Consider the following 11913-nt stretch of genomic DNA (forward strand, 5'->3'; position numbering starts at 1 on the left):
TGTCTCTGTGTGTGTGTCTGTGTGTGTGTGTCTGTGTGTGTGTCTCTGTGTGTGTGTGTCTGTGTGTGTGTCTCTGCGTATGTGTGTGTGTGTCTGTGTGTGTATCTCAGTGTGTGTGTCTGTGTGTGTGTATCTCTGTGTGTGTGTATCTGTGTCTGTGTGTCTCTCTGTGTGCGTATCTGTGTGTGTGTCTGTGTGTGTATCTCTGTGTGTCTGTGTGTGTGTCTCTGTATGTGTCTTTGTGTGTGTGTCTGTGTGTGTATATCTGTGTGTGTATCTCTGGTGGTCCCCCTCTTTAAGAAGGGGGACCGCACAGACTGTAACAACTACAGGGGCATCTCACTGCTCAGTGTGCCGGGAAAGGTCCTGGCAAGGATTATTCAGCATCGCCTTGCCAGGCATGCTGAGGAGAGGCTTGCGGAGCCCCAATGCGGTTTCAGGAAAGGGCGGTCCTGCACAGATGCCATATTTTCTGTCCGTCTGCTACAGCAGAGGTGTAGGGAATTCCAACAAGACCTACATCTCTGCTTTATTGACCTGGTCAAGGCCTATGATACCATCAGTAGGCCTGGGCTCTGGGTCGTTCTTCGTGCTTTTGGAGTACCTGACCCTCTGCTCACGATCATTAAGGACCTTCATGATGGTGAGCGGGCCCGGGTAAAACTACGTGGCCGGGAGTCAGAGCCATTCCCTGTACACCTTGGGGTGCGACAGGGATGTCCTCTGGCTCCCGCATTATTTAACATTTATTTTGACCACGTAGTTCGTGAAGCCTTCAATAGCTGTACCGGGGGAATCTCCATATGGTACAGATATAATGGGAGGCTGATCGAGGCCCGGGTGCGGTCAAGGGATGGCTCCCTATTGGTCAACCACGTTATGTATGCTGATGATTTGGTAATAGCTGCTCAGTCAGAGGAGGAGTTGGAGACGCTGCTGCTGAGACTGGAGCGTGCCACTAAGAGGTGGGGCCTTACCATCAGCCCCACCAAAACTAAGCACCTGCCTGGGTATTTTGTACCATCGGACACTCCACCCCCACAACTCCCAATCGGTGATGGGCAGTTGTGGAGAGAGTGGAGAGTTTCCCATACCTGGGTAGTGTGCTTATGACTGGCTCCAGTTTAACAGCAGAGGTCTCACTCCGAATCAGTCGAGCGGCAATGTCTTTTCATCGGTTGCGTAACGCTGTGTGGAAGCTACCTGGTCTGTCGCTCCGCACTAAGCTTCAGGTCTTCTCGGCCACGGTCATTCCCTCCCTTCTCTACGCTTGCGAAACGTGGACCCCCCTAATGGAACATCTTCGCCGGTCAGAAACATTTAGGCTGGCCTGCCTACGATCCATCCTGGGTTTAACCAGACTGGATTGTGAGAGGAGCTCACAAATCCTTGAAAGATCTGGGCAAGGTCCCATCGGTGAGCTCCTCTAGCGGGCAAGGCTGAGATGGCTGGGTCATGTAGCCCGCATGCCCAGCCAACGCATGCCAAAACAGCTTTTGTTCGGCCGGATTGAGGGGGCTAAGCGGGCGCGGCACGGGCTAGAGAAGAGATGGAGTGATGTGGTACAGGAGGACGTGGAGCTGAGTGGACTTGCCGATGACTGGTACCAACGGTGTCAAGATCGACCTCTGTGGAGGAGGCTCGTGAAGGATGCTACTGGGCAGTTGGAGGTAGTCGCCCTCCAACAACAATGGAGGGCGGAGGAGCGACGCTCACAACAACGAGCGAAGCGCCGGGTGGCTAAAGCACAGCAGGTTGGCACAGTAGGGGGCACAGGTGGTGCATCAGCCAGTCATCTCAGTCAGTCGACCCGTGGCACCTGGGTCTGTCCCGTGACCTCCTGCCAGCGGGCGTTCGACACTTCACGTGGCCTCAGGGTGCACATGGCCTGGCAAAAGCGTCGTGGTGACGTCACCGCCACTTAGTGGCGAATGGCGGTTGTTGTTGTATCTCTGTGTGTGTATCTCTGTGTGTGTATCTGTGTGTGTATCTCTGTGTGTGTATCTCTGTGTGTGTATCTCTGTGTGTGTATCTTTGTGCGTGTATCTCTGTGTGTATCTGTGTCTGTGTGTATCTCTGTGTGTGTATCTCTGTGTGTGTATCTGTGTGTCTGTGTGTGTATCTCTGTGTGTGTCTGTGTGTCTGTATCTCTGTGTGTATCTCTGTGTGTGTCTGTGTGTCTGTGTGTGTATCTCTGTGTGTGTATCTCTGTGTGTCTGTGTGTGTATCTCTGTGTGTGTATCTCTGTGTGTGTCTGTGTGTCTGTATCTCTGTGTGTGTATCTCTGTGTGTGTATCTCTGTGTGTCTCTCTGTGTATATCTCTGTGTGTCTGTGTGTGTATCTCTGTGTATGTCTGTGTGTGTATCTCTGTGTGTCTCTCTGTGTGTGTCTCTCTGTGTGTGTATCTCTGTGTGTATCTCTGTGTATCTGTGTGTGTATCTCTGTGTGTGTATCTGTGTGTGTGTGTCTCTGTGTGTATCTCTGTGTTATATACTTAATTCGCGGTTTAGTGGTAATTTAGTCAGTCAGTCGACCCGTGGCACATGGATCTGCCCCGTGACCTCCTGCCAGCGGGCGTTCGACACTTCACGTGGCCTCAGGGTGCACATAGCCTGGCACAAGCGTCGTGGTGACGTCACCGCCACTTAGTGGTGAATGGCGGTTGTTGTTGTTGTTGTATCTCTGTGTGTGTGTCTCTGTGTGTGTATCTGTGTGTGTCTGTGTGTGTCTGTATCTTTGTGTATCTCTGTGTGTGTCTGTGTGTGTCTGTGTGTGTCTGTATCTCTGTGTGTGTCTGTGTGTGTCTGTATCTCTGTGTATCTCTGTGTGTGTCTGTGTGTGTCTGTGTCTCTGTGTGTGTCTGTATCTCTGTGTGTGTCTGTGTGGGTCTGTGTGTGTCTGTGTGTGTCTTTATCTCTGTGTGTGTCTGTGTGTGTCTGTATGTGTCTGTATGTGTCTGTGTGTGTCGGACGGGCAACTCTGTCGTGGACAGTGCTGTGGGGGGAGATCCAATTTTGATTGGCTCCTCCCCTCATGGCATATGTGTCCAACACAGGGGCTAAACGGGGGCTCTGGACGGGTGCGAGGGGCTGGTAACCCCTCCACCTTCAATTAATTACCACGAAACCACGAGTTAAACTGAAATATGTAACTAATAAGCTTGTGCCGGAGGCCCCGGGGGGCCAGGCATCTATGACGTCTCCTGGCCAAACCCCAATTGGCGGAGCCAGGAGATTGAATATCTACCCTCGGGGCTCCTCCAGAAACAACGAAAAGCCACTACGGGTGGCCACGTGGAATGTTCGAACGCTCACTGCGGAGGAGAGGCTGCCACTCCTCTGTCGGGAGCTGGACCGGTACCGCCTGGATCTCTGTGGCATTCAGGAGGTCCGGTGGACCGGCTCTGGCTCCTGCCACCATGAGGGGTGGACAGTCCTCTACTCGGGGAAGCAGACTGCCAAACAACAGGGTGTGGCTCTTCTTTTGAACAAAAGAATTAAGGGGGCGTGGGAGCATGGCGATGAGTTGTGGGAAGCTGTAAGCCCCAGGCTACTTTGGGCTCGCCTTCCCATCAACCGGAGGCGAGGAATGGTGGTCGTGGTTACTTATGCCCCCACCGAAGATGAACATCCGTGGAGGGATGCAGGCAAAGCCGATGAGTCAGATGCCTTCTATGACCTCCTGTCACAGGTGCTGGCTAAAGTGGCCCCTCGGGATAGAGTCATCATGTTGGGTGACTTCAATGCCCGAGTTGGTCATGATACTGGCACCTGGTCTGGAGTGATTGGAGGGCATGGGCCAGATCAGCTCAATAACAACAGTAGGAGGCTGCTAGATTTTTGTGCAGCCCATGGGCTTGTAATTACCAACACGCTGTTCCGGCATCGGCGCATCCACACAACATCATGGATGCATGCCGGGTCCAAGCAAGAACATCTGCTGGACTACATAGTGACGGACCAGCGGATGCGAGCCCATGTCCTTGACACCAGGACCTACCGTGGAGCTGATCTGCCCTCTGACCATCGACTAGTCACTTGTAAGATGCGCCTGCCATTCTTCCACTCCGGTGGTGGGTGTACACCCAGGACCCCATTCCAACCTAAAGTGACCTGGTCTCAGTTATCTGATGAAAGTTGCAAGCGAGAATTTCATCATCGCTTGCGGCTGGGATTGGCATCGTCCCCGACTCCTCCTGATGTCGAGGGTAAATGGGCGAGGTTTAGGACTGTGACTCATGCAGCTGCAATGGCTGCTTTGGGTACGCGGTCCAGACCTCCCCAGAGACCCTGGCTGAGAGAGGAGGTGTTCAGGATGGTTGAGAAAAAGCGACAGGCCCACTGTCATCGGCTATAGCCTCCCACGTCAGAGAATGAGGAGGCTTACCACAGCCTTCGCTCGGAGGTTCGGAGAGCCGTGAGGCGCTGCAAGGATGGGTGGTGGTCGCGGGTTGCTGAGGAGATGGAGTCTGCCTCAGTGGCCCGTGATCACAAATCTCTATTTAACTCCATCAAAAAAGTAACCTGCAGCGCCACACCTATTACCATCATTGGGGGAAAAACGGTGATCCAAACTCTGACCCCCAGGAACAGGTTTGCAGATTTGCTGAGCATTTCTGTGAGGTCCTGGGGGAGGGAAAATCCCTCAGCCAGGAAAACATCGTGGCACAAAGTGAGGATGACCCTACTGAGGCTGCGGTGCCTCAAATATTGGAAGAAGTCACCCCCTGTGAGTGGCTGGCTGAGGTGCCATCTGTTGAGGAAGTACTGAAGGCGATCCGGAGTCTGAGACCAGGAAAGGCAGCGGGCAGGGATGATCTCCCAAGCGAAATGCTGAGGGAGGGTGGCGTTTGTGCACAGACTGCCCTATATGACATCATAACAACGGTCTGGACCACTGGATGGGTTCCGCAGGATTGGAAGGATGCCCTGGTGGTCCCCCTTTTTACGAAGGGGGACCGCACAGACTGTAACAACTACAGGGGCATCTCACTCCTCAGTGTGCCGGGAAAGGTCCTGGCAAGGATTATTCAGCATCGCCTTGCCAGGCATGCTGAGGAGAGGCTTGCGGAGCCCCAATGCGGTTTCAGGAAAGGGCGGTCCTGCACAGATGCCATATTTTCTGTCCGTCTGCTACAGCAGAGGTGTAGGGAATTCCAACAAGACCTACATCTCTGCTTTATTGACCTGGTCAAGGCCTATGATACCATCAGTAGGCCTGGGCTCTGGGTCGTTCTTCGTGCTTTTGGAGTACCTGACCCTCTGCTCACAATCATTAAGGACCTTCATGATGGTGAGCGGGCCCGGGTAAAACTACGTGGCCGGGAGTCAGAGCCATTCCCTGTTAACCTTGGGGTGCAACAGGGATGTCCTTTGGCTCCCACATTATTTAACATCTATTTCGACCACGTAGTTCGTGAAGCCTTCAATAGCTGTACCGGGGGAATCTCCATATGGTACAGATATAATGGGAGGCTGATCGATGCCCGGGTGTGGTCAAGGGATGGCTCCCTATTGGTCAACCACGTTATGTATGCTGATGATTTGGTAATAGCTGCTCAGTCAGAGGAGGAGTTGGAGACGCTGCTGCTGAGACTGGAGCGTGCCACTAAGAGGTGGGGCCTTACCATCAGCCCCACCAAAACTAAGCACCTGCCTGGGTATTTTGTACCATCGGACACTCCACCCCCACAACTCCCAATCGGTGATGGGGCAGTTGTGGAGAGAGTTTCCCATACCTGGGCAGTGTGCTTATGACTGGCTCCAGTTTGACAGCAGAGGTCTCACTCCGAATCAGTCGAGTGGCAATATCTTTTCATCGGTTGCGTAACCCTGTGTGGAAGCTACCTGGTCTGTCGCTCCGCACTAAGCTTCAGGTCTTCTCGGCCACGGTCATTCCCTCCCTTCTCTACGCTTGCGAAACGTGGACCCCCCTAATGGAACATCTTCGCCGGTTAGAAACATTTAGGCTGGCCTGCCTACGATCCATCCTGGGTTTAACCAGACTGGATTGTGTGAGGAGCTCACAAATCCTTGAAAGATCTGGGCAAGGTCCCATCGGTGAGCTCCTCCAGCGGGCAAGGCTGAGATGGCTGGGTCATGTAGCCCGCATGCCCAGCCACCGCATGCCGAAACAGCTTTTGTTCGGCCGGATTTAGGGGGCTAAGTGGGCGCGGCACGGGCTAGAGAAGAGATGGAGTGATGTGGTGCAGGAGGACGTGGAGCTGAGTGGACTTGCCGATGACTGGTACCAGCGGTGTCAAGATTGGCCTCTGTGGAGGAGGCTCGTGAAGGACGCTACTGGGCAGTTGGAGGTAGTCGCCCTCCAACAACAACGGAGGGCGGAGGAGCGACGCTCAGAACAACGAGCGGAGCGCCGGGTGGCTAAAGCACAGCAGGTTGGCACAGTAGGGGGCACAGGTGGTGCACCAGCCAGTCGTCTCAGTCAGTCGACCCGTGGCACCTGGGTCTGCCCCGTGACCTCCTGCCAGCGGGCGTTCGACACTTCACGTGGCCTCAGGGTGCACATAGCCTGGCACAAGCGTCGTGGTGATGTCACCGCCACTTAGTGGTGAATGGCGGTTGTTGTTGTTGTATCTCTGTGTGTGTGTCTCTGTGTGTGTATCTCTGTGTGTGTATCTGTGTGTGTCTGTGTCTCTGTGTGTGTCTGTGTGTGTCTGTATCTCTGTGTATCTCTGTGTGTGTCTGTGTGTGTCTGTATCTCTGTGCGTGTCTGTGTGTGTCTGTGTGTGTCTGTATCTCTGTGTGTATTCATGTGTGTGTCTGTGTGTCTGTATCTCTGTGAGTATTCATGTGTGTGTCTGTGTGTGTCTGTATCTCTGTGTGTTTGTCTGTGTGTGTCTGTATCTCTGTGTGTATCTGTGTGTGTCTGTGTGTGTGTGTTCCTACAGATCAGCCTGGCCTTCCCCATCATCTACCTCCTCTTCTGGGCCTTCCTGCTCATCTTCAGCCTCATCTCGGAGCCAGTCGTGTGCGGCATGGGGCTCGCCATCATGTTGACTGGCGTGCCGGTCTACTACGCAGGGGTGCACTGGCAGACCAAGCCACGCACGTTCGAGGCCTTCGTGGGTGAGTGGCTCCACACCGATTCTCTCTCTCTCTCTGTGTGTGTGTCTCTCTCTGTGTGTGTGTGTCTGTGTGTCTGTGTGTGTGTGTGTCTGTGTGTGTGTCTGTGTGTGTCTGTGTGTGTGTGTCTGTGTGTGTGTCTCTCTCTCTGTGTGTGTGTCTCTGTGTCTCTGTGTGTGTCTGTGTGTGTGTCTGTGTGTGTGTGTGTGTCTGTGTGTGTGTCTCTCTCTTTGTGTGTGTGTCTGTGTGTGTCTCTCTTTGTGTGTGTGTCTGTGTGTGTGTCTGTGTCTCTCTGTGTGTGTGTCTCTGTGTGTGTGTGTGTCTCTGTGTGTGTCTGTGTGTGTGTCTGTGTGTGTCTCTCTTTGTGTGTGTGTGTATCTCTGTGTGTGTCTGTGTGTGTCTCTCTCTGTGTGTGTCTCTCTGTGTGTGTGTCTGTGTGTGTCTCTCTCTCTGTGTGTCTGTGTGTGTGTCTGTGTGTGTGTCTGTGTGTGTGTCTGTGTGTGTGTGTCTGTGTGTGTGTCTGTGTGTGTGTCTGTGTGTGTGTGTCTGTGTGTGTGTCTGTGTGTGTGTCTGTGTGTGTGTCTGTGTGTGTGTCTCTCTCTTTGTGTGTGTGTGTCTGTGTGTGTCTCTCTTTGTCTGTGTGTGTCTCTCCGTGTGTGTCTGTGTGTGTGTGTCTGTGTGTGTCTCTCTCCGTGTGTGTCTGTGTGTGTGTGTCTGTGTGTGTCTCTCTCTGTGTGTGTCTGTGTGTGTGTGTCTGTGTGTGTCTCTCTCTGTGTGTGTCTGTGTGTGTGTCTGTGTGTGTGTGTCTCTCTCTGTGTGTGTCTGTGTGTGTGTCTGTGTGTGTGTCTCTCTGTGTGTGTGTCTGTGTGTGTGTGTCTCTCTCTGTGTGTGTCTGTGTGTCTCTCTGTGTGTGTGTGTGTGTCTCTCTGTGTGTGTCTGTGTGTGTGTGTCTGTGTGTGTCTCTCTGTGTGTGTGTGTCTGTGTGTGTGTCTCTCTGTGTGTGTCTCTCTCTGTGTGTGTCTGTGTGTGTGTGTCTGTGTGTCTCTCTCTGTGTGTGTGTGTGTCTGTGTGTGTCTCTCTCTCTGTGTGTGTGTCTGTGTGTGTCTCTCTTTGTGTGTGTGTGTATCTCTGTGTGTGTCTGTGTGTGTCTCTCTCTGTGTGTGTCTCTCTCTGTGTGTGTGTGTCTCTGTGTGTGTCTGTGTGTGTGTGTCTGTGTGTCTCTCTCTCTGTGTGTGTGTGTCTGTGTGTGTCTCTCTTTGTCTGTGTGTGTCTCTCTGTGTGTGTCTGTGTGTCTGTGTGTGTCTCTCTCTGTGTGTGACCTCGTGGTGGGGGCAGAGGTGGGCGGCCAGTGTGGGGGGCGGTGGTGGGGGTGGTGGAGGGGGGGGTGGTGGGGGGGGTGGTGGGGGGGGTGGTGGTGGTGGGGGTAGGGGTGGTGGTGGTGGTGGGGGTGGTGGTGGGGGTGTTGGTGGTGGGGGGTTGTTGTAGGGGGTTGGGGGTGGTGGCAGTGGTGGTGGTGGGAGGTGGTGCCGGTGGGGGTTGTGGTGGTGGTGGGGGGTGGGGGTGGTGGTGGGGGTGGTGGGGGTTGGTGTTGGGGGGGGGTGGTGGGGGGGTGGTGCTGGTGGGGGGGGTGGTGATGGTGGGGGGGTGAGAACATCACGGGGAAAAGTTTGGGGTGTGGGCGGCTGACCCTGCTGAGGCTGCGTTGGCTCAAATATCGGAGGAGGTAGTCAACACCCACTCACCCCACCCACCTCCCCTCCTCTGTGAGCGGCTGGACGAGTTGCCATCTGGTGAAGGCGATCCGGAGTTTGAGACCAGGAAAAGGCACCGGGCAGAGATGATTTCCCAAGCGACACACTGAGAGAGGGTGGCGTTTGTGCACAGACTGCCCTACGTGGCAGTTGTTGTTGTTGTGTGTGTGTGTCTAAACCAATCCTGGGCCTCCCCCAAGTCAATTCAGCCTCAAATGAGTACCTGGTGCAGTGTGTAAAACATCGCCACTGGGGGAGACAAAGGCGGCCGGGCCTGGTGCTGGCCACCCACCACCCTCGTGTGCCACAGTGCCGGCCTTCATTGGTGCTACTCGCTAACAGCCCTTGCCCCAGCAGTCTGTTAGAGCCTACACGGCGGATCTTTGTCTGTGTGTGCGTGCAGAGTGGATGACGTTCAACGCACAGAAGCTGAGCGTGGTGGTTTACCCGCAAGAGACGGCACGGAAGGAGGTGGGTGACGGTGGTAACGGCGGTGGTGACAGCGGTGGTGACGGTCGTGACGGTGATGACGACGACCCCAAGCGACGCTCTCCGATTTACAAGCCGGGAGTGAGAGCAAGCGTCAAACAGGAGCTGTGACGAGCACCAGCGGACACACCGCCAACAGACAACCGCTTACCGCCAACAGGCAACCGCCGACTGGCAACAGACAACCGCCAACTGTCGACCACCAACAAACAACCACCAACTGTCAACCGCCAACTGTCAACCACCAACAGACAACCGCCAACTGTCGACCACCAACAAACAACCACCAACTGTCAACCGCCAACTGTCAACCACCAACAGACAACCGCCAACTGCCAACAGACAACTGTCAACCGCCAACTGTCAACCACCAACAAACAACCACCAACTGTCAACTGCCAACTGTCAACCACCAATAGGCAACTGCCAACTGCCAACAGACAACCGTCAATGTCCAGCAGACAATAGACAGCTGTCAACTGCCAACAGACAACCGCTAACTTCCAACAAACAACCGCCAACAGGCAACCGCCAACAGACAACTTCCAACAGACAACCGCCAACTGCCAACCGCCAACAGACAACCGCCAACTACCAGCAGACAACAGACAACTGTGAGCCACCAACTGCCAACCGCCAAATGCCAACAGACAACCGCTAATTTCCAGCAGACAACAGACAGCTGTCAACTGCCAACAGACAACCGCCAACCACCAACAGACAACCGGCAACCACCAACAGACAACCACCATCTTCCAGCAGACAACCGCCAACCACCAACAGACAACCGCCAACTTCCAGCAGACAACCGCCAATCAGCAAACCACCAAACACCAAGCACCAGCAGACAACCACCAACTGACAAATGTCAACTCAAGAAGTCACTCAACGACTCACCCACCCACTCACCCAACCACTCACCCATTCACTCACGCACCCATTCACTCACCCATTCACCCATTCACTCACGCACCCATTCACTCACCCATTCACCCAACCACTCACCCATTCACTCACCCACCCACTCACACAACCACTCACCCATTCACTCAGCCACCCACTCACACATTCAGTCACCCACTCACCCACCCACTCATCCATTCACTCACGCACCCATTCACTCACCCATTAACTCACCCATTAACTCACCCATTAACTCACCCAACGACTCACCCATTCACTCACCCACCCACTCACCCATGCACTCACCCACTCACCCATTAACTCACCCAACGACTCACCCATTCACTCACCCACCCACTCACCCACCCACTCACCCACCCACTCAACCACTCACCCATTCACCACACACTCACCCATTCACTCACCCACTCACCCACCCACTCACCCATTCATTCACCCACCCACTCACCCAACCACTCACCCATTCACTAACCCAACGACTCACCAATTCACGCACCCACTCACTCACCCATTCACTCACCCACTCACCCATTCACTCACTCACCCACTCACCCACCCACCCACCCACTCACCCAACCACTCACCCATTCACTCACCCACCCACTCACACATTCAGTCACCGATTCACTCACCCACTCACTACACACACACACTACACACACGACACACACACCACACACTACACACACACTACACACACTACACACACTACACACACACAGTCTCCAACCATCTGCTCCGCAACCCCCCGCAGTATTAACCAGGTCGGCCCGCCACTCCCAAACCACGAACCTCTGCCAACAAGCTGTAAACAACAACAACATCTCGCGAAATAAAGCTGTACATACACACAGACAGGTGTGGTGTGTTTGTTGTAGATACACACACACAGGGCTTGAACCCAGACTCTCAGTGTCTCTGACACGGCCATCGTGAACCCCCTGAGAGAGAGACACCCAGACCCAGGGCTTGAACCCAGACTCTCAGTGTCTCTGACACGGCCATCGTGAAACCCCTGAGAGAGAGAGAGAGACACCCAGACCCAGGGCTTGAAACCAGGTCCCTCAGTGTCTCTGACACGGCCATCGTGAACCCCCTGAGAGAGAGAGAGAGAGACACCCAGACCCAGGGCTTGAAACCAGGTCCCTCAGTGTCTCTGACACGGCCATCGTGAACCCCCTGAGAGAGAGAAGACACCCAGATACAGGGCTTGAACCCAGGCTCTCAGTGTCTCCGCAACAGCCATCGTGAACCCCCTGAGAGAGACACCCAGACCCAGGGCTTGAACCCAGGTCTCAGTGTCTCCGACACGGCCATCGTGAACCCCCTGAGAGAGAGAGACACCCAGACCCAGGGCTTGAACCCAGTCTCTCAGTGTCTCTGACACGGCCATCGTGAACCCCCTGAGAGAGAGACACCCAGACCCAGGGCTTGAACCCAGGCTCTCAGTGTCTCCGACACGGCTATCGTGAACCCCCTAAGAGAGAGACACCCAGACCCAGGGCTTGAACCCAGACTCTCAGTGTCTCTGACACGGCCATCGTGAACCCCCTGAGAGAGAGAGACACCCAGACCCAGGGCTTGAACCCAGGTCTAAGTGTCTCTGACACGACCATCGTGAACCCCCTGAGAGAGAGATACACCCAGACCCAGGGCTTGAACC

The 11913-nt window shown here is 54.5% G+C and overlaps 1 protein-coding gene across 1 annotated transcript in view; it reads left to right on the forward strand.

The window, feature by feature from the left end:
* Window positions 1-11103, forward strand: part of LOC116957037 (large neutral amino acids transporter small subunit 2) — a 63580-nt gene extending 52477 nt beyond the window's left edge. Inside the window, exons 10-11 of the mRNA XM_076055048.1 lie at window positions 6912-7089; window positions 9241-11103. Of these exons, the coding sequence (XP_075911163.1) occupies window positions 6912-7089; window positions 9241-9437 (375 nt within the window). The 3' untranslated portion in view covers window positions 9438-11103. The remainder of the gene's footprint in view (window positions 1-6911; window positions 7090-9240) is intronic.
* Window positions 11104-11913: the final 810 nt, after the last annotated feature.

This window comes from Petromyzon marinus, chromosome 69 (assembly GCF_048934315.1).
Source record: "Petromyzon marinus isolate PM22_M1 ecotype Great Lakes invasive population chromosome 69, UKy_Petmar_22M1.pri1.0, whole genome shotgun sequence".
Classification (NCBI taxonomy): domain Eukaryota; kingdom Metazoa; phylum Chordata; class Hyperoartia; order Petromyzontiformes; family Petromyzontidae; genus Petromyzon; species Petromyzon marinus.